Source organism: Ostrea edulis, chromosome 3, assembly GCF_947568905.1.
Source record: "Ostrea edulis chromosome 3, xbOstEdul1.1, whole genome shotgun sequence".
Taxonomy (NCBI): Eukaryota; Metazoa; Mollusca; class Bivalvia; order Ostreida; family Ostreidae; genus Ostrea; species Ostrea edulis.
In genome coordinates this window covers 68456412-68479952 of record NC_079166.1, presented here as the reverse complement: position 1 = coordinate 68479952, position 23541 = coordinate 68456412, and the positions used below count along the sequence as shown (strand labels likewise).

Below are 23541 nucleotides of genomic sequence, written 5' to 3'. Positions count from 1 at the left end.
TTAAGTCCATTCGAGAATTTTTCACTCTTATTGAGACGTCACCAGTTTGTTAAATTCAGATATATGCTAAACGCTCAGAGCCGCAGCAGTGAGGGTTCTGTAAAGTGACAACGCCAGCTGCAACACTGGAACTCCCGTTTTAAGCTCGTATCTGAAAGACACGCGATTCTCACCTCTAAATACCGAGTATGTGGTGAAGGAGCAATCACTGCCCATGTTTTGACGCGGCCATGACACGACCGGGCCTCGAACTCACGACCTCCCGGTCATGAAACGAACGCTCCACCATTGAGATACCGTGACCCGTTATCATATGTGAGTTTTACGTGGGGAGTTTTATCTATAAGCTGACTGCCTCCTTTTTTACAATAGTGAATGGTAGTGAAAAAGTAATTAAAGGATGAACCGATGAATGAAACTGAAGGATTAACTCTTGCCCTCCTCCCCCTGCACAAATTCAGATTTAGGGGTTTGGGTTTCTTAAAAAAAATTAATTGCTTGTCAAATGTGTTTAATCAATTGTGAAGGCATCTTTTTCTCCGACCCCCCCCCCCCTCCCCCTGAAAAACAAAAACGACGTTCTGTGTCTGGATTAAACAAAATTATCGAGACGTGAGAGAATTTTGATTTAAGTACTATACAATAACCAAATTGTAGAACGCTATCTTTTCAAATGTGCTAGACATGCTCGTAGGACATTCGAAAAAACAATTATGCAAATAACAAATACAGAAATTTATTATTTGAAATCGCAGGCCCGCAGTTAATCACAGTCGCCTGTCTACATGTTAAACATGATCCACAATTAAAACACATAGCTTTGATGGGAGAAACATACTTGAAAAATAATAACACGACATAAATTGTCGTTCAACAATAAATAGTTCACACATTCATGGCCCTAAGTTTACAAAACAACTTTTTTGAGAGAGCTGCGCACTCTTTACGAAATGCTTGACTAGTGAAGCTATATATGAGTGGATTGATAGCGCTAGATAGAAGATAGGATCGTAGGAATATCTGATAGAAATTCTTTTGTAAGTCATTTTGTCTGTTGTAAAACCCATCGTCTGAGTAACGTATTACAACTATCACACAGTAGGGTACGAAAGTTAAAACATACGCCAGCGTCACAACAAACAACATAAAAGTAGTTCTCCCTGTGTGATAAGTCCGACCATACCGACAGACATCGCTAGGGAGAGTCTGCGAAGATATAAAGGATGCCTGTCTGGATAAACTTTTTCCTTTCAACAAAGTGCTTTTGGGAGACTTTTTACCATCAGTCAAACCAACATGTAAAACATTGCATTCGGGTAAACTCGCAGACCGTTTTCGGTATTCATGATCCAGTGTCATGTTTTGCATTTCACTTATTCTCGATAGAGTTCGACAAGAGTTTTCGGACTTTAATCCATTCACTTTGGCGGGCAGAGAGTCCACTGAGCGATTCATATTGTACTTATATCTAAGATTGTTGTACGATTTGTTACTTGTAAAACTTTCCTGGCGCACTAATCTAGCGCAAAATTTGCTACCCTTCCCAGCATTCAATGGAATGCTGTCTTCCTCCATGTTGGTTGTGCTAGAGAAAGAACATAGACTGGGTCGCCTTTTGAAAGTCACCACTGTACTCCAACTCCTCTTTGGACTCAGACTACCAAATTGACGTCGACGGTATATTCGTATACCTATCAAGGAATATAACACAATGAAAGTTATGTCCACGACCACGTTAGACCCTAATAAATACATTCCATATATGAAAGGATAAATGTTATTTTTACTGTCACTGAAATCATCATCAATAAGGCAAGATTTTAGAAAATGCTGATTTGATTGAATGGTGTGGGTTCCGTACAGAAGAACACTGGGCCAACACGTGACTGCTGCGACGATCACTGAGAGAATGACGATAAACTTGGCTCTCGATACACTGAATGGTTTGGTTTTAAACGAACACCATATTCCTCTAAATCTGTCAATTGCAATCCCAACAAGAACAACGGAGGAAGCCGCATTCATGAAGAATGTCACAAATCTTGAGGATTTGCATAAAAATGGAGAATCAAATGACATGTAGTTGGTCAGAAGATATATTTCAGTCGGCAAGGACACTAAATTGTTCAGTAAATCAAACCACGAAAGAGCTAGCACGAAAAGGGTCGACGGTTTTCGTCTTCTCCGCCATTTTTTGGTGTACACGTGACACACTAGGCAGTTTCCGGGGACTCCAATTAAGAAAAGCACTATCACGTAAACTAAGGATGGGATAAGATGGCGACTGAAGATCTCAGTTGAAATTCTCCGGCGAAATTCCTCTTCCGAAATCGTTGTTCCATTTGTTGAAACGTTTTCCATGCTAGTGGTCAACCATTCAATAGTCTTTGAACATTATTCCTGGAAAAGATCAAATGGATAATATATACGGAGCTTTGACAAATGGCGTTTCACACTTTACACAAATAACACAGAAGGTTACAATACAACCCGTAAACTGATTAATATCTACAGAGAATTTATCATGATATAATACACGAATGAATTATGATTCATATCCTTTGGGATGAGTTGTCAATGCTAGTATTTCACAGCCTATATTCAACATTCTCTAACGCTACATGTACGAATATACCAAACACAATCATAATAATTTTAGGAACTATTGATTATTGGTCAGATATTAGTTTTAGTGACTGAATCCAATCTTGCAAATAAGATTAAAAAACCAAAAAAGCATACCGGTGATAAATTGCCGACACATGATTTTCTTCCCGCGAGAAAGAAATCGTGCAGGACAAATGGACTCTCTGTTCACACCGCCATCAGTACAGTCCATTTAGAGCGTGTGTCTAACTGGGTTTGAAATATGACCTTGATGTATTTTTAATCGGATTATTGCCATGACCATACCCGTATAGCCTTTCAATCATGTTACCTTCAAAGCTGATCGCTTGTTAAAACCTTAAATCAACAGCGATTCTGTTTTAATAATCCGCAAACCAGGGCGGCACATTGTTGAGATTAGACTCAGGGAGTTCGTAATACGTGTTTGATTGAGGTCTGGTGGCTTAAATAATAATGCTCTTATAAGGTAAAGATAAGAGCAGTGGACATCAGAATGAGTCCTTAATTATATCATTACACATAAGATCATAATGATTCTATATCATTGATCAGATACCGACACATCTAATCACACATCCTCTTAATGACTCTATCTCATTTCCATTTTCAATGGCCGTTTAGCGCGCTGGTCACGCATTGCTACGAGATTTGGTTCCGCAGTTCGTGAGTTCAACAGGGTAGTGGAAGAAGTAAATACCCTTGCATAATGGCTTTCCCTGTACTTTATACTTAGTATCTCTTCACATAGGGCAGAGTTATGTGTAGTTAAGAGTTGATTATATTCAGTGTTTTAGATAAAGTGAGAGAAAGAGAGAGGAAGATAGAGAGAAAGTCTTTCAATTCATCGAATTGGTCAACATTTAGCTACCTAAATCAACATCTTCACTGCCATGTTATATGTGATAGCATTATTAGTATTTATTTTTTAAAGTAGTGGTTGAGATGTTGGTTTGCAACCTTGACGTTACGGGTTGGATTCTCGATCCCGGGGCCGCGTCCAACCAATAGGTTGTGGTTGTTCCTCAGCCATACAGCGAAAGTCACGAGACTTCACGAAAATTTCGCAGGTCCCGTATCACGGTAGACGTTGGTACAATAAAGAATCTTCACTACTACGACCACGAGTTTTATGATAATTTGAGACACTTCTTTTAAAGACTGTGACGTCTCTATGTGACATCTCTATGTGACATCTCTATGTGTATATCTATAAATTTCTGACTGACAACTTTACACTTCAGTTTTATCTAACAAAGAAACTTTCTATAGAAGAAAAAATAATAGCAGGCCAAGACTACCTGCACACTCGTTTAGAATTGAAAAGGGTAGGCACTGGAATATACCAAAATCTGAACGAGTATGCACGCACTGTAATGAATTAGAAGATGAATAGCATTTTGTTTTGAAGTGTCCTTTATATTAAGATTTGAGAAAAGAATTTATCAAAAAATATTTCTGGTTTAGACCCTCAACTTTCAAACTTATACAATTTATATTAAGTACCAATAATGTAAAAGAATTACGACATTCAGGGAAATTTTTGATAAATAGGTTTAAGGGAAATGGCAATTGACTTAATAGAAATAGTTAGATATGTTAATGTATTTTTATTTTTTTTTAAATTTTTTTTTTTTTTTTGATGATTTAAAAACTGTCCATCCACCGCCACCTGCTATTGCCACATCTTTATAATTTGTTAATCACATGTTGTAAACAGATATAACATGATTATTTTTTTCTGAATAAACATACAACAATAATAAATACTTGATTCAATGCAGGAAATATTCGTGAGTGGAGGATATTTGCTGATATTTTCTCATTCACACAAAAGTATACTGTATACGGTGTATGATGAACATTCGTGGATAAATCAGCTAAGTTCCAAGTGAATTTTCACAATTCACAGGTGCTGCGTAATAAGATATCAATAACAGACTAAAAAAATATTTTGTGATTTTATTTTTATTAAAACAAAATTCATTAAAAAATAGGGTTTTTTAAAAAGTTTTTTTTAAAAATCTCTAGATTTCTAATTTTCCCATAGGATTTTTTTTTCATCATTTTCCTACAGACATTCAGATAAATACTATTTTGTTAACATCCTAAATGGATTTCTCACATGTCCAGATGTACATGTAAGTCACATGTCAGGGCGACACGTGTCTGAAGTCAGCAGATGTTGGGTTATTTCATGACAATTCCTGATTCCCTGATAATGGTTCCCTAGGTGACAGATTCATCCTAAAACGTGTTTTTCAAGCACAAGTATTTTAGGAGCGATAGCGATTATTTACACCTACATACATAAAATACCATTACAACCCACCACTAACAAATATCAAGCGCGACAGATTGTAAGAGGCAGCGTAATTAAATAAATATATATATATATCTTTGGCTCCACATCAAGCCATCACCGAAAACAGTTATCATATTTTTTGTCATTAGCGTCGAGTCAGATGTTCCTACAACATCGAATCAATTCTTCAAGGGGATTTTGTATGACCTCTTCATCGATCTACGCCGCTGTTTCAGAAAGAAGTTTATTTGTTGCTAGGCATTTGACGATTTCGTATCACTTAATTTGCTAATTAAAGAAAAAATCACACTGTCCATAAAAAATGGTAACCACATCGCAAATTGATTTCTGATATTGGAGTTGAATACAATTTAACGACTGATTGACTTCCCCAAAAACGGTGGATACTTGCTAGTTGCTGTTTTTGGTGTAGATTATAAATACCTCATCAATTGCTATTACATGAGGGATATGAAGAATATTCTAACATTTATACACGCTCTCCTTTTAAAATTGTCACTAACCCCAAGGTATTTTTTTTTTTCATAATCCCTGTTCACCATTTTGAGTAATGTCAAATGTAAATAGGATATCAAAATGTTAATTCCAATCAATCTTGATTAACTATAACTAAGATTATTTTAAATGATTCTCTAATGATATGCATTCAGTGACACATTTGAAATGCGGAGTCATTACTTTTGGCAGAATATACAAGTATTGAATTATCAGTTGATTCAGTTAATTTCAAGTTAATTTTCGCTGAGTGTAACCTTGTGAGATAAATTAATAAAAGCCTCCTTCATTAATATGAGTGTGGGGTTAAGGAATTCCACTGATGGGACAAGATCATCAGTATAGGACAAATGATTATTTTAAAATATTTTATCCTCATTAATTCAGGACTTCAAATAAGAAAATTAAAAACAAAAAATATTTGAACGTTAACTTTAATGTAAAACTGATTAGACAGTCAAGAAGAGCACACCCAATAATGACTTGATCTCCCTCAGAAAGCTGTCGAAATTTAAAAAAACCCACCCTAATTAATTTACTTCTTATGTAACGTTAAGCATAGAAAATCTTACGTCATATTCAAAGACTGCTGCAATAGCAGTGAAAGACAGAAAAATCTCACATGGCTGTCTCACATGGGCATTGTTGGTCTCGCTCTGGTGATAATGTGAGAAAGAAAATTTCAATACGGATGTCTCACATCTCTCACAGACAATTATGCATAAAACATACATTGGTATGGTCAGCCCATTTGAGGATATCAACTGAATACGTTGTATTAAAATATGGTACTTGAACGCTTTTGGCATCTGATACTCGTTTATCGAACAATTCTCTAAGCTATAAAACGGCATACTTTACAATTACCCAATAGTTTTATTTATTTATTATCTTTTTTATTATTTACATGATACTGTAAGCTTGTTTTCATGACTATTTATGCGTAATATTTCAACTGTTTTTTGATACTGTTGAAAAGGAGATCAATAAATGTCTAGTTTGGTCGTATTATGTGGGTACATGTATAACGACAAGGACATGGGGTATTGTATTTGAACAATAGGTAAAGGATGGGGAAATGATGCAGAAATTAGAACACGCTCACCGTGCCTTAACAGAACGACACACTCCCAATAACAAAAGCTAACTTAAACATATATTCCTCATTCATTTTGCAATTTCGCTTATATTTATTTACATTTTAACAATATCTTATTAAAACAAGAGGCCCATGGGCCACATCGCTCACCTGAGTCACCTTGGTCCATATCAGAAGATTTTCCATATCTATTTGAATGTAAAACCGTAGTCCCTATTATGGCCCCAAACCTACCCCTGGAGGCCATGGTTTTTGCAAACTTGAATCTACACTATGTCAGAAAGCTTTCATGTAAATGTGAACTTCTTTGGCCCAATGGTTTTTGAGAAGAAGATTTTTAAAGATTTTCCCTATATATTTGTATGTAAAACTTTGATCCCCTATTGTGGCCCCATCCTACCCCAGGGGGCCATGATTTTAACAAACCTGAATCTGCACTATATCAGAAAGCTTTCATATAAATCTCAGCTTTTCTGGCTTAGTGGTTCTGGGAAGAAGATTTTTAAAGATTTTCCCTATATATTTGTATGTAAAACTTTGACCCCCTATTGTGGCCCCATCCGACCCCCGGGGGCCATGATCTTAACAATTTATAATCTGCACTATAGCAGGAAGCTGTCATATAAATCTCAGCTTTTCTGGCTCAGTGGTTCTTGAGAAGAAGATTTTAAAAGATTTTTCCTATAAATTTGTATGTAAAACTTTGATGCCCCCCTTGAGGCCCCATCCAATCCCCGGGGTCCATGATTTTAACAAACTTGAATCTGCACTATATCAACAACAACAAAAAACGAGGAGAAAAAACAAAAAACACAAAAAAACTTTGACCCCCTATTGTGGCCCCATCCGATCCCCGGGGGCCATGATTTTAACAATTTAGAATCTGTACTATATCAGGAAGCTTTCATATAAATCTCAGCTTTTCTGGCTCAGTGGTTCTTGGGAAGAAGATTTTTAAAGATTTTTCCTATATATTTGTATGTAAAACTTTGACCCCCTATTGTGGCCCCATCCGACCCCCGGGGGCCATGATTTTAACAATTTAAAATCTGCACTACCTAATAAAGCTTATCTATTAATTTCATCTTTTCTGGCCCAGTGGTTCTTGAGAAGAAGATTTTTTAATGACCCTACCCTATTTTTACCTATCTCCCCTTGGAAGGTGGCCTGGCCCTTTATTTTAACAATTTAGAATTCCCTTTACCTAAGGATGTTTTGTGCCAACTTTGGTTGAAATTGGCCCGGTGGTTGTTGAGAAGAAGTTGAAAATGTGAAAAGTTTACAGACGGACGGACGGTCGGACGCCGGAATACGGGTGATCAGAAAAGCTCACTTGAGCTTTCAGCTCAGGTGAGCTAAAAAGAATAGGACTGGGTAGCAGACACAGTCTATTTTAGCCCTCTCCCTACATCAAGGTCAGAATGAAAGTGGAACACAAAATAATTATATAAACAAACATACATACAGAATAACGTACTTTCGCTTATGGGTTGTCATTACAAACGGTACATGTAAAACACCAAAAGATGTATTTCCAACAAAACATGCATAAAAGTAGATATTTTTGTGTAATAAAAACAAAACACTCGCGGGATCGTAAATCCACAGTTTTTACAAAATTGGTTTGCACACATCATGTACTATATTGGGGCGTTGGAGTCTCTCCAAAACGCAATATACAGTATATCATTTTGTTATTTAGCGTGCAAAAACTTTATAATATAGGACTATCTATTCTTTTGACACACAAAACTGTGTGCTATGATTCTTGTTTTCATGCCAAGGTATTAATCAGTTCTAAGTCACGTCTTTCCATGTTAGATGACAGGCATAAGCTGAGGAGGCATCATGAACCAGGTTTAGGGTGCCACAAATTTTGACCTATGCTGGGGGTTTGGGGCCGAAGCAGTAAATGTTTGTAATCGTGTCAGCACCTGTCGGGACTGGGGACCTGGGACTTTATAGTGTCATCCTAAAGACCAACGACTCTCTCTTATAAATGTCGAGCGCGTCATCCGAAGGACACGTGACTCTCACTTCTAAATGTCGAGCGCGTCATCCGAAGGACACGTGACTCTCACTTCTAAATGTCGAGCGCGTCATCCGAAGGACACGTGACTCTCACTTCTAAATGTCGAGCGCGTCATCCGAAGGACACGTGACTGTCGAGCGTGTCATCCGAAAGACACGTGACTCTCACTTTCTAAATGTCGAACGCGTCATCCGAAAGACACGTGACTCTCACTTCTAAATGTCGAGCTTTGGGCGAAGGAGCAGCCACTACCTATATCTATAGATCGATGTGCCCTGGGTGCGAGCAGGACTCGAACTGGCAACATCTCGGTCACGAAACGGACGATTGAACCACTGCGATCAGTGCATTTTAAAAAAAATGAATGGTCATAAGTTTTGTTTTATTTTGCTTCATAACCACAAGAACATATTTTTGTCTTTTTTATAACGCGAAACCAACAAACAGCAAATTCCATAGCATAGTAAGACAGACTTAATTTCCTTGGATATTTTCGAATTTTGTCCTATCTCTGCCATACATCTAGTGCTTAAAACTCTTAAAAAGGGGATTTATTTTCATATATAACAAATTGGGACATGGCGTATACAATTGATAGAGATAGCTAATTCAAAACGTCAAACCTTTTTTTAAAAATTCAGTTACTTTTGCCAATTATCATATTTCTGTGGTTTGAAAAATATATTGCTTTTACTTTTGTTTTATTAGAAACAAAATCATAAAATGCGATTTTTAATTGTGGGAATAAAGTAATATTCCGCTAGGCCGCCGAGGCCAGGAGAAGCATTATCCCCTGACTATAGTTTCAGTTCCGCATAGTTACCCCATGTTAGCGTCCACTGTTATAAAGAATAATGTGGTGATAGGACCCCGTGTTTTAAAACAGAAGGCAATATTTATAGGTTATAGACTTTGTATGGGAAAATATGACGACGGAGTTTTTTGGCGCGCAGACGGACTGAGCTTGCGAGGTCCGCGTTCGCGACAAAAAACGAGGTCGTCATATTCCCCATACAAAGTCTATAACCTTTTTATTGTATACTTTCAATTTCATTTAGAAATTAACCATAATTTTATTTTTAACAATAACTTTATCGGTTTAACTGAGTAAAAGATGAAAAACACGAACAATTTGAAAATTAACGGCGTAGAAATTTGATTGTGACGTAATGCTTGCAGGCCGGAATGTTTCCGGGTATATATCGTGTGATATATGCCCGCAAACTTTTAAAGAAAAAAGAAGAGATGAAATTGAAAGTATATAATAAAAATGCATACATACTTACATATGGTGCATATCTTTTATTTGTCTGAATTGTGACAAGAATCGGAGAGAGAGAGAGAGAGAGAGAGAGAGAGAGAGAGAGAGAGAGATGAATTGACACAAGAATCAGAGAGGGATTGTCAAACACTTACCACATCTGTCTATCCCAATTACACTAATTTATATAAGCACTAAGAACATTGTCCTTCCGTATAGAATTACTTTACAACTATTATGCCTTTAATTATCCGGCCTTCTAACCACGAGACTCTAGGTGACAGCGATCAGTACACGTAATAAGCCTAGGATTTACTGCGATATGAAGACTTTTGTATATTATCACGAGAGTCCCAATCGATATTAGTCCAGTCACAGAATGGGGGACTCTGGTGTGTTGCAATGTGCAGGTTGTCAAAAAGAAGGATGATTCATCGATAACTCCATATATAGCAAAATACTGTACAAAATCCCTGATTGGAAGACTTTGGCAATTAGGCAATTCGCTATCCTCTATGATGTATGGCCGCCTCTTGGGATCAGTATTACAAATAATGACAACTGTGAAACCAGAGAGGGGGTGTCTTGTCATTCTACGTGTCTATATAATAATTACAGGATTTTGTTAATTTGACATCATCCTCCCATGAAGAAAGGGGGTGTTGTCATTTCCCCGGAGTGTTGCACGTCCGAAATTGAAAATGAAGCCCTACTGAAATAACGTCTGTCTTCGAATAATACAATGTGAATAAATCAAATAATTAAATGTACAGTACCGGTATGTAATTAAAAAAATTTCAATTATATTAAAATATCAAGCTAATTTCTCGATTTTGAGCATTTGAACGAGGGGGAAAATTTACAAGAAATTTAATTCATTTTTTTTTTAAACCATTACCCCATCGGATTGCGTTTTTATTACTCCTCTTTAATTGAATAATTTTGATCAAAACATTTGTTTCGTTCTTTTGAAAATAGGAACTGTAAGTTTTATTATTATTTTCTGTATTAAGTATCTTTCTTCAGGCTAACATTGTGGCGGAAGAGGAACTGTCAAGCGCATAATTCTTTAACTCCGCGGGTTCCAATCCAGGAGTGAGTGATTTCAATATTTCCCCCCGAAATTACATTTTTCAAATTAATTTACTAGCACTGACATAATTTTAATAATCACTTGTATTATATAAAAATTGCATAGACCCTTTAAGCATTTTTTTTTTTTAAATTAGCAGTTTGCATTTTAACCAACCTTTACTTGGGAGGAATAAACACGCTTTTAACGGACGTAAAATATAATAATATTGGTATGGTGTGTGTTTGAAGTATCATAATAATTGTATGTGCTTTTATCGCAAAGTAATGAACAATTTAAATTTCACGTTAGACAACGAAAAAATACAATTTGATTGTACAATTATCAACGACAAAATTTTCACACCTCTACAAATTCGAACTCCGATCTGCAGATTTACAGCCCAACGGTTTCATCCACTTAATTATCTCACCAAAAATATAAAATATTTAAAGAGACGAGGGATTTGTGATGTACTTTATTCCTTCTCAAATTTATTTTCCTGTCAATAATTCCCCGTATAAAGTATTCACCAGAGTCTACACAAACTTATTTCCCAACAACTCAGTGTGCCGTTTGAACACATCAACCCGTTAATGTAGCGTTCAAGTGTCTCGGCATAACTCTGTCGTTTCATCGCGCAGGGAAATCTATAGAAATAGACATACGGAAATATACATATATAAAATGACAATACGTAGGCAGAACTTTATATAGTCAGATGGGAATTCCGTGTAAGGAAATAGTACGCGACCATGCGACACCTTTATACGGAGCAATGCAGCTCTAGACCAGTAAACCTAGGGGAATACAGCGAATAAAAACCAGCTCTAGTCTACATAGAAAGCATCAACTCCTTCCAGTCGAGGATGTGTTGTGCCACGTTCGAAATTGGCCCAGAACTTTCTGAGAAGTTAATTATGTGAAAGGTTAACGCGACGATGTTGCCGCTGATGACGACAACTGATATTAGCGACCGACCAGTACACAGACGCTCAGGTGAGCTAATGACAAACTAGGAAATACAAGACACTCTAGATCTTCACTAAGTCTGTTCTTTAATACGGCACCCCCCCCCCCACCCCCAACGCCCTCATATTCATTCTCCATAAAGTTAGTCTCATAAATTAGTCTCCTATTTTTCTTCTCTGCATGCCTCACAAACAATTGACAGTATGAACCGTAGTGTACTGCATTGTAAGGTTACGCTTGTATCGTTGATAAATAGAGAACATCTTAAAATTTTACACATCCCGTTCATTTTGATCCCAACGACATGAACTTGTACAGCCAATAATTTTGCGATTTTTTGCAGTGATTTTGACTGTCTAAATGACCATGTGGTACACGTAGAATAATGAACCCCGCTGTAGTCACCTTGAAAACGTGACCTTGATTCTGAAGCGTTTGCGTAAAATTCTCTAATTCTATTTGTTTCGTTTGAAATCCAAGAAATAGGAAAGACAAAACATTCAAATCAGCACATGTGGTCACGTTTAACAAGTGTCACCTGTACATTTATGCCTACACACGGATTATGGCTTGTAAAATGTGCAATTTTATACAAATCTTGATTTACAGTATATGCGAAAATCTTGATTTATTTGCGAAAATCTTGATTTATATTCGATAATCTTGATATATAAACGCGAAAATCTTGACTTATATTCGATAACCTGTTATTCATACGTAAAAATCTTGATTTATATTCGATAATCTTGACTTACAATATAAATGTGATAAATCTTGAATTCTCGATGTATGTTCGATAAATCTTGATGTATATTCAATAAATATTGATTTATATTCGATAAGTCTTAATTAATATGTTCAATAAATCTTCATTTATATTCGATTGTCTTGTTATTCATTGCAAAAATCTTGATTTAAATTCAACAATCGTGTTATATGAATAACAAGATTATCGAATATATATCAAGATTTATGAATATAAATAACACGATTATCGAATATAAATCAATATTTTCGCACATAAATAACAAGACTATCAAATATAAATCAAGATTGACGCATAAAAATCAAGATTTTTATAATATCACAACGTTGTGTACGCTATAGTTGATGGTTTTGATAATATTTTATAAGAAACTGTTATCGTTATAAAGCACACACGCATTCTATTTTTTGTTCTAAAGACTAAACAACTGACAACTTTATTGAATTCTAAGGTACCCTCGCCCCTGTTTTACAGCAAATAACAGCTCCGATCTCATGTCCTTGCAACAGTTGTTATCATTCATTCATTCATTACATACTGTATATACATTGATCAGTGTTAGTTTTCTTATTGATATTAAATCATACGAGCGGCAGTGCAAGATACAAACACGGAAAGTGGCAATCCTTTGGGTCCTCTTTCATATGAAACTGATACACAACATTTACAAAAAACGGAAGTTATCAACATCTGGGCATCATTGCTCAGAATTCGTCCATAATCAATTTAGCTGATACAATACACGATACATGTACATGTGTATGGTAATATTTACAACTGATACGACACGCGGTGTAAAGCACTTTATTGTAAAGATTTTTATAGCCTTTTAGATGCATTAGGATTCACTTGACAATAAATAAAAAAAGAAGACGAAAGCCGGTTTTGTGGTTAAAATTTGTTTTATGGCATCGAGTAACACGGATCTAAAAAAGCTCTGTTATAACAACTGTTTACTTTTCCTGATTTTTCTAAAGTTCTTATTAAAATTGGCATTTCGAAGCTTGTTACAGCGATGAAAACGTATTAACGTTATGGATTCCCAATTAAAAGCTAAAAAACGATTTCACTGTTGTCGGATCTGCTTCATCGACAAAGAATATAACTTAACTGATTTCACTGCAAGTTTTGCTGGCTCTCTTTCAACAAGCTTGCTACAAACAAAAATGAATTAACAAACTGTTAGCAATTTTTTTAATTAGAGATAGCCGGAAGAATGAGTGCGTTTCGCCTTCAGCAAATCGGATGTAAATAACCTCCCCATGTGGTACATGTATAAACTGTTTCTGATTTAATTTCTCTATTCCCTATACTTTGAATATTGATCAAAGGTTTTATAACAAATCTTAAAACGTTTGAAATCCATGAATACGAAAAGATTATTTCAATACAGTTTATTCTGTTGTTGCATGTAACAAACGCTATAAAAACCGTTTATGTCGGACATACGTGAAATTGAAGGAAGGTTCTTCCCATCTCGGTATCATTTAATACTTAATTGCAATGTTTTCCTCAGAGAAGTTATATATAATCAAGGGGATTGGTGTTTGTATCGCTGTCTAAATTATATATAATAAAACACCACGTGGGCAGCACACTTAGATATGATTTACGAATGTCAAATCGCTGAATGCATTGCAATTTGACTAACAAATTTATTTTCACGAGAAAAAGATCAAATCAAAGTCGATATTAATTATATTTCTGTGAGATCGGGATTCTTGAAATAGAAGAACTCTCTCTCTCTCTCTCTCTCTCTCTCTCTCTCTCTCTCTCTCTCTCTCTCTCTCTCTCTCTGCCATGATATTTGCGTGTAGCCATGTAAACATACGCATTTAATATGAAGTTCTGATAATCAAGAATAAATGCAAAATTTATGAAATTACAAAAAAATCTAAACCCAAAAGAAGATAGATAAAAAATTATATAAAACTTACTTTTACAACGGATCGAATTCTTTGACATCCCCAAACGATTATTTTCACTCAAAAGAATCATTCGCTAGATCGATCGAACTTGGAACTGCTCAAATATTGAACAGGGGAAGCATATCGTTAGAGTACGAACACAAGGTGAAACAGAACCCTTCAGTTTCTCATAGCACTGAACTCTGTTCTATAGTCGTATAAACTAAAGGACAGAGATCATGGCGACTGTCCACTCTGAATATATCAATTTCAAAAGTTTGAAAAAACACCCCCGTCCAATCTGTTACGGTAATTGACACAATCCATGTGTTATCTTACTAAGAGAACCAATCACGGTTCTATTATTACCTTTTTATGATTTCTATCTTGAATGACAAATCTCATGATCTGATAATGCCAGCACACCCACATTGGATGATTGTCACAAGCTGGCAAAATACCTAGGACCTTCTAATCGATCGCTGGAATTTTAACCCAGGTCGATAAAAAGAAAAGAAAAGATAAATTAAGCTAATATTAATGACGCTACACGTTCGAGTTTTCTTCTGTAATTATCAGAAAAATTAAGTCAATATATAAAAGAGAAGGTAAAAAGATTAATTAGGATCTTTATAACATGTGACATCAGATATTTACGTGAGGATGAGAAGGGGAAATACATATCGTGGGCGTTCTTGACCGAGTTATAGCCTTGAAATTTGACAATTTTAGGAGAAGGGGTTACGTTTTGTAATACCGCATGCAAAAGTGAAGATATTGGGAAATACAACAATGAAATCTGGAATCAGAAATACGGTAGACAGTGGCTTGACCAATGCTGTGTCAAAGGGGGGTAGTTAAGTGTACGTGAACCGCAATACAAGATACATACAGATGTAAGTCTCTGTAAGGACTCTTAAGCAAAACACACAATGAAAGGATTACCTCGGGGGAATTAGAAGAGAGGAAATGTGTCAACAAAGAGATTATTGAACTCATACCAGTCGCAGTATCCTTCTTGTGATGGCGTTCGTTTCGTACAAACACAAGGTGAAACAGAACCCCTTAGTTTAGGTCTTGGGTTCGATTCTCTGTCCCGGTGCCGCGCCAACCCTAAGACGTTTAACATAATGGTTGTTCCTTCGTCAAGTACCCACCATTAAAAGTGAAAGTCGCGGGTTTTCTTATCTGACCTTTAAAACTGAGATTGCGACCTTACATGACATGCATAAGTCAAAATGTGTGGCACTTCAACTACAGCAGGTGACATGTCGATATCATGCAGCGAACAATTCCTAAATGGGACGTACGCGTAATACAAGACACCAACAAACAAAGCTAAACCACAATTGTACAACTTGTATAAAATTCTAGTGTCATGCCGGGGTATTTATCTTCAAACAAGAGTGTTAAGAGACTGCAAACCAACCTCAGATCCCACAGTACCCCTTCTTATATATTTGTGGAATTGTGGGTAAACTTTTGTAACCAAGTATAAATGTACAGTAACCTTCTTCGCAGGGGGTAATATAATCATCGCAAAATATACTTTACATATATGTAAAAAATGATAATGAGAACTAGTAAATGCTTTGGTTCAACTCAATTTCTTATAGACGATAAGCTTTGAAGTACATGTACTGACAAATGAAAAATTATAATTAGATTAAATTTGAATGTCGTGAGAGGAAGATGTGTTGTTGAATACGTAAATGGTTTAATACAAGGACAGCCAACCGGGGATAACGTTTACTATAATTTAGATAATGGTAGCTGGGCGGCACGTCTGCAACTAAGAGCAGAGAGCTGTTCAAATACAGGAGAAATCATCCCTTGTAAAAAAGGAAAGAAAAAAGGTCGATGTAAATGAATAATTGTTGAAGCAAAGTTAACTTAAATTCACAATACAGAAAAAAAACACCACGAAAAACTTTCCTAAACTTCAGATATGGTCAGCTAACAATATGTAATGTCGATATGTTGATATTTAATCAATTTCCATCTACATATCATGTTAATATAGAAAAATAACACTACGGCAGTGTTTTGCTTTGGTGTAATGAAAGGCATCATTATCATCACTATTTGTTGATATGAGATTATTTAAAGATTTCAATGTTCAATTGGTGGTTGATTTGAATTGGCATTCATCTATACATATTTGGTGTCTGTGTTATTAGTTTTTAGCAGGTTGATTCTCTGCTGAAAAAACCCCAGTTAAACATAAACAGAGGATTTGCATGAAAACGTGATTTTCCTTTCCTACACGAAAATAATAAATACATGTATACACTAACGATATCGCAGTCCGAATGAAAGATCGGTTTGAATGGGCTTTCACACATCACGCAAACTAAAATAGATCACTCTGATAGTCTGTGCAAATTATTGTGTGACGAGAAACCGTTTTTTCTCTCTCATTTACCCGATGTTCTGACGTTTGTCACATATTTCACAAGAAAAATTTGCAAGTGCTCCGACAAACTGATATTCTTTCCGTCTTTCCGGTTTAGATCTTGTTGCAATCCGTGTAAACACGCAACTATTGGCGACCTGATTCCACCGCAAAGACGGTCCGAAACAACTGGGGAACTGTAAATTTGTTACAATGCTTAAAAATGCAAACCAAACGCTAAAGAAGATGTCATTTCATCGATATTTTATGGTTCGTCAGCTGTTACAATGATACACGTGTCTAATATAGAAATCGTACTGCTCTCTAACGTACCATATTTTCTGAGACTTGGTACTATAGTTAAGGGACGAAACAAAATTGACATCAGAATGTACTTATCTATACACGTGCCCTTGCATATATATACCTGCATGGTATTTCCTGATGCATACATACAATGTATTTTCAAAAGTGCACGCGGGGTCACAAATTTCAGAATATCTATTTGATTTCTCAAATCATTTTTGCTAACTTTTACGGAGGTACTCTACATCGTCATAATGCCCGGCTTCTATTTTTAAACATGAGTGAAAATATAAATATCAGCAATATTTGTCTATTCGTTTAAAAAATCATAGCCTAGCTGAGTAGCAAAGTAGGTTAGCACATCGACTGTAATAAAATAGAAAGAAAAAAAGCACGTCATCGACAGCTGAACTGTAGATCGCGGGTTCGAGTCCAGCAGGGGTTTTAAATTTAATTCATATTGCTTTCTACTATAACTGCATTTTTTTACTAAATAAAGTAAATTTGAAAGTTTTCACTTTAAAAATATTGTTGTACATATCCTCCACTTTACATCGATATCAAATTCCTTTGGTGTAGCAGACTTCCTTAATTAATTCAATTTAAATACTATGATATTGTAAACAGACAGGGCAGAAAACAGACAGATAGGTCCCTCAAGCTCAATTGACCTAGAGCTCCGCATTAGATAATATGCAGAGAATATAAAACACGGAAGGATATACATGTATGTCAAATGTGTTGTCACTCTTAATTCAAAGTACAATATTGATAATTTAATACAATGTCAAAATATTCTACAAAAGTACACATAACACACGCGTATGTGGTTGCTGATGATTTAAAACACGTTTAGTTCACAACTTACGCAATTCAATCTAATCTATATCAATATCAGCTATATTTGGCCAAAATATAATATTGAAAGATTTCATTTTTTGAATCGTGTACATATCTGGGAGCTGATCATTATGCCAATCCGTGAGAAAATTGGTATGCATGGCACTCAACTTACTATTAATAGGATTTTTTTTTTCTGTTTGTCATTTACAATTTACACACAGTGTACACATTTGTTGAACAGTATGATTACTCCGACATTTTATATGTATCCTACATTCCTAAGCGTCCTGTCACAATGTAGAAGCCCTGCGATATCATGCTACCACTATAGTATAAAGGATCTACTGCTAACAAATTTTAAAGAGAATGTCTAATATTACAGAATTAAGCATCCGGTGTCATACGCAATATTCAAGATAGCTATATATCCACCTTTTTCATGTTTACGTTAGGAAATGCCACTTAGAGTTTCATCCCGATAAGGACTATGTTAGTTCTAGATTTTGACTTACAGTTGTACGATGATTTGCTATGTCTACATCATCCAAAAATAAACAGAACCAAATAAAACCCGGATTTTTTATGTTGTCTACCTGTATTAAAGCAACTTCCAAACTAACAATGGGACAAGCAATGCTTAACTTTTAACAAATAAACCTGTACATGATTAATACCTTAGTTTCTGAAAATTTCAATTTATAAAATACTTTACCAATGATATATAATATAAAAAAAATTAAAATTTAACACAGCCGCTGAATTGCACTTCAAATTCCTAAAAAAAAATAACTAAACTTTCCTACATTATCTAAAATAAAATGAATAGAAAATTAATGAAAACTGTTATCATTTGGATTGAAATGTTAACAATAGAACCACGAGTGTCTCAAATTTCACGGGATAACAGCGAACTTACAATGTTTTGGGGTTGGGTTACAACGTTCACACGAATACTCAAAATATCCATAACATACAGATGATGATGATTACGATGATGAAATTGTATACAATATATTTCTAATGAACCACCGAATCCCCCATACCACGTACCTGGCGAGTTCCTCCTATGACTTCCGGTGAATGAGAGCACAGTGTTGACAAATTACGCAACCCGTAGCTAACGTCTGGATTTACCGCCTGTCAAGTCCTATTTGGTTTTGTTTCGTCACAAAGCAAACACTCCCACATGTTTCATTCATAAATCACACCTGAAATGAATGCGTACGCTACGCGAGAGATAGTTGATATGATTGTTATTACCATGCAGCATGTTATACAGGTATCGCCCGATACTTAATCAGGAGTCCATTATATCCGGAGGAATCCGGCGCTGACCGTATCTTATGTTCATCATTTCCACTACGGTGACCACGTGCCATAATCAAATATAATGAAATCGTTTGTTATTGCGTGTTTTAAATTCCTGTGTATAGATATCAGATATCGCAATGCATTTTATTTGTGTAGACATCTCGTACCCACTTTCCACCCGGACAGACTTTCACTTTGCATACAACACTTTGGCGTGTTCTTGCAGCGTGTTGACACTGGGTGTGTTTGTCTATCGTCAAACGGACATAAAATTGTGACTCATGTTCCCTGAATTGAACAAATGACTTTCGTTCATTTAGAAATTCGTAATAGATATTTCAGCTATTGTAGATTTTAAAAAAAAAATCAAATCAAGCAAAGATTGTATATGATTAATTCAGGAAGTAAATAAAGGTTTTTTAACCAACACGTCAACAGTAAATAAATAACATTTCTTTAAACATTTATTTCGCTTACTTAATTCATCAAAATTGACATTGATATATTAGCAGGTTAGATATTACATAATTTGTAAGTACACGTCACTAGGGAACCACGCGAGGACAAGGGAGATACATGTTCAAGTGAATGGATCTTGTCAAGGTCAAATGAGTGATGGGCTGCCCCGTATACAGTCACTACAGGGTATGTGAATGGTATTTTATACATGCCACTGAAATATATTCCGCTCACTTCACTTCGTTTGTTCAGAATGATAAATACATGTACATGTATATCAAGGCCACAAGTAAAAATAAATGCGTGCAGATATTAAGTCACGGAAGACCGACCCAATGGCAGCTTTTTAATGACGTCACATCAGTTTTGGGCATAAGATTGAAAAGTTTTACTACGTTTGGGTTATGATAAAAAGAATTGTTTGAGAAGTTTTTACATTCTAAAACAACTTGCCTTGAACTACAAAATTTGTCACTTTAAATTGGGGAATAGAGGGCAATCTCCATACCCCTGTTGGGAGTCGACACTGTGATGTTGGAAATGTAATGAGAATTTTTCTACATTTATGAGGTAAATATTCAAGTATCTTTCACATTCAAATTTTAAAAGTATAAATATGACATGCAGAAGAACAACTTGAAATTACTATTAAAACCATTTTTGTTGTTGCATAAACTGGCTTGGATTTTTCGAAAGAGAGAATAAGGTAAGTCGAAACGACTGCTCAAATGAAAGAAAAGTCAGACAAGATTTTTTTCGAGAAATCCAAGCCCATGTAGTCTTTTTTCTTACAGTAATCCATCCGGTGTGGCTACAAAATATACATTGATTACTCCACACACGAGATGAAATAGATTAAATTTACATGCAGTATATATACAGTTAATCGATGGGGATTTTTTGTGCGTCTTTAATGGGGTGTTGTGTGATTAAATATCTATATAAAAATGATGAATTGGTTTCTTGGCCAATGATTTTAACCAGTAGGAAATCCACCTAGTATAATAGTAACCTAAAGAGTAAAGTGTGTTTAGCAATAGGGCGGTAATTTTCAGGCAAGGTGGGGGTCATTCTTCTATACTGGACATACTTGCATGCCGAATATATACAGTGTAGTTCTTGTATGGAAAAATATCGGAGAATTTGAAGCCCATTAGGATCGAAAAATTATCTGATATTTTTTCATATAGACCTTTATGAGGCACATATCGTACTTAATTGCCCTTTAAATTTCATTTGTTAATTTACCTGAGACAACCCGATATTAAAACAAAAGATGAAACAATCCATGGCCATTAAAACATTTCTTTCGGTCTTGAATGAAAAATACTCACTAGTGCTCAGCTTGTTAGGTTCCGATGCATCAATCAAATTGCTGGATATCTTTTTAAGTCTTCTCTTTTGGGCTGGACCTCGCTTTACAAGCGGGACGAGAACGCCGAGACGTGCGCCGAGGGACCAGGTCAGAGCTTCAAGTTAAGGAAGACAGTGATGGCACCCATTATCTACTGTGTACGGACGATGTGTCGAAAACAAATTTCCGGGGGTTAAACTCAAGGAAGCTGGATCCCCAATGTGTATGAAGATAATGACAATTCTGAAAAATGCAATTTGCATGAACAATATGTGTCAACGTGTCCGGAAAGTGATAAAACGGATTCATTTCATTTGAGGCCTAAACTATCTGACAGCTGCATTATGGTTCGATGGCGTTGCAGTTGTTAGTCATAACTGTAATATCTATAAAATACCGTATCTCTAATTTGAATTGTTTCATTAATTTTATGCTCTCCATTTTTCTAAGAATATAAGATACTGTTCGAAGAAACCGGTTTTCTCAGTCCCGCAGCTTTGTTATTTTTCTTGGCAGCAATTAACAACAGAATACATATTGTTGGTTGAAGATTGTCATTTATTAATGACGATTGAAGAAGTTGACAACTTATTTACAACTTCAGACAACCTAAACAAGAATGATAGTGGAATTTCCCTAATTTGTATAAATCTTGTTAAATACAAACATAATAAACTAGAAAAATACGGTGGCACCTGAAAATTTTACCTAAGATTAAACTTCACTGTTAAATAGCCGTCTTCAAATAACAGTCCGATTTTAAAGGTCACCCTTGCTGAGACAGTCTGATATTACAATTAATATCAAACTGCTCACTAATATTAGACAGACAAAGGTCTGAATGAACACAGGAATGACGTCACAGCAAGGTTTTAAATATATGCAGGCTTGGTACTATCTACTAACCACTCATCCGGGACCAGACTGCATAACACATCATGTTGAAAAAAAATATAGAATGGTGAAAACCGATAAAGCTGGCGAAATATGTTCATTTACTCTAAAGTTGTCAAAACCTGAGGCTGCACCGCTTACAAAATTCTTCACAGCTTCCTTAATTTCTTCTTCACTAATTACACAGTTACGAATTTCGTTAGAAATTCGACCAAAGTCATGCGGCCCAAAATGAGGAGTCCCTCAAAGGTCTTCGTTTTAACCCTCATTCAAAATTTTCAAAAAATTATGAACAATGTCAATAGCACACTTCTTTTTTTAAACCTTTAGATTTGTAAAACGCACCTGTTTAGGCGTAGGCGCACTTTTAATTAATCTATTTTTGTCTTTCCCTGTACAGACGAGCATTATCGTCTTACACACTTTACTCGTAACGTAATATTTTTCTTCCTATTTACATTAAATTTTATAATGCATTCTCATAGCCAACACTTTTTACTTCCCGTTTTACAAATTTCATTGAACCATGGCTTCCTACGCTAATTGTTATATGACGGTACATGTGTATATTTATTCTTATAATGTGTTATAAGGGCTGTATTTGCAAACATATTGCTAGCGTCTTTTGCTAACTTTGTCATATTTTCATTACAGATATTATCTTTACTCAGTCACAATCAGAAAATTCAAACAATTTTTAATAATCATACAGCAGATATATCAATGTTACAGGAATCATCTGTGAAAACGTGTAGATAAAGTTCAGTGACCAATCTCATAAATCCCATAAAGAATGCAAAAATCAGAGTACGGCAAACATGGACCCCTGAACACACAAAAGTGGGTTAATGCAATTAAATCAACTTGTACAATTGTTGAGATCTATTACTTTTACGGAGGATTAACTGTGTCCATGGTAACGGTGTTATTTCCGATAGTACCATTAACTCTCGTATGTTCGTTTTACCTATATTGAGACGTAATCAGGTGTGGATGAAGTATCACTAATTTATACCTATGTCCTTACCAAATTGCAGTTTACTGCAAATGTGCCGCAAGTTTGCGGCAAAGAAATCTTTTGTGTCAGAACTTTTTGCCGGAAGTGTGCATCGATTGCCGCTAGTGGCACGCAGTGTTCCAGTATTGGCGCAGTATGCCAGAAGTGCACTACAACTTTTCCTGTAAGATTTTGAATTGAAACAGTGCACCACATCTTCACCACAATTGTTTTAGTGTCTAGAATTGAAACAGTATACCAGAAGTTCACCACAACTTTTTCTGAAATTTCAGAATTGAAAAAGTGTGTCAAAAGTTAACAACTTTTTCTTGAATATTTAGATACATGTATAAAACAGCTATTCCACATGAATATTAAGTCCCTTACAACTGTTTTCTTTAATTTTTTTGTTGAACAATTTTGGGAA

The 23541-nt window shown here is 35.6% G+C and overlaps 1 protein-coding gene and 1 long non-coding RNA gene across 8 annotated transcripts; one reads left to right on the top strand and one right to left on the bottom strand.

The window, feature by feature from the left end:
• Positions 1 to 720: 720 nt before the first annotated feature.
• LOC125673995 (uncharacterized) lies at positions 721 to 21417 on the bottom strand. 7 transcript variants are annotated; one of them, XR_008801146.1, is made up of 3 exons: positions 21204 to 21337; positions 9994 to 20680; positions 721 to 2400 (listed from the first exon to the last, which is right to left on the bottom strand). XR_008801146.1 is itself a non-coding variant. In XM_056158667.1 (3 exons), exon 3 carries the CDS (start codon positions 2359 to 2361, stop codon positions 886 to 888), a length of 1476 nt encoding a protein of 491 aa, XP_056014642.1. In that variant the 5' UTR covers positions 2362 to 2400; positions 19150 to 19307; positions 21204 to 21417; the 3' UTR covers positions 721 to 885. The 7 variants fall into 7 exon arrangements, 5 of the variants coding, with proteins under 5 accessions (XP_056014642.1, XP_056014643.1, XP_056014641.1 ...); XR_008801145.1 differs by having other exon boundaries at positions 14586 to 20680; XM_056158667.1 differs by having other exon boundaries at positions 19150 to 19307; positions 21204 to 21417.
• Positions 19947 to 21631, top strand: LOC130052769 (uncharacterized). The gene is made up of 2 exons (XR_008801163.1): positions 19947 to 20055; positions 21262 to 21631. It is a non-coding gene; the product is annotated as an uncharacterized LOC130052769 (long non-coding RNA).
• The last annotated feature ends 1910 nt before the right edge of the window (positions 21632 to 23541 follow it).

Coding starts and splice junctions, on each gene's coding strand:
- LOC125673995 (XM_056158667.1), bottom strand. CDS start 2,361: ATGGAAAACGTTTCAACAAATGGAACAACGATTTCGGAAGAGGAATTT.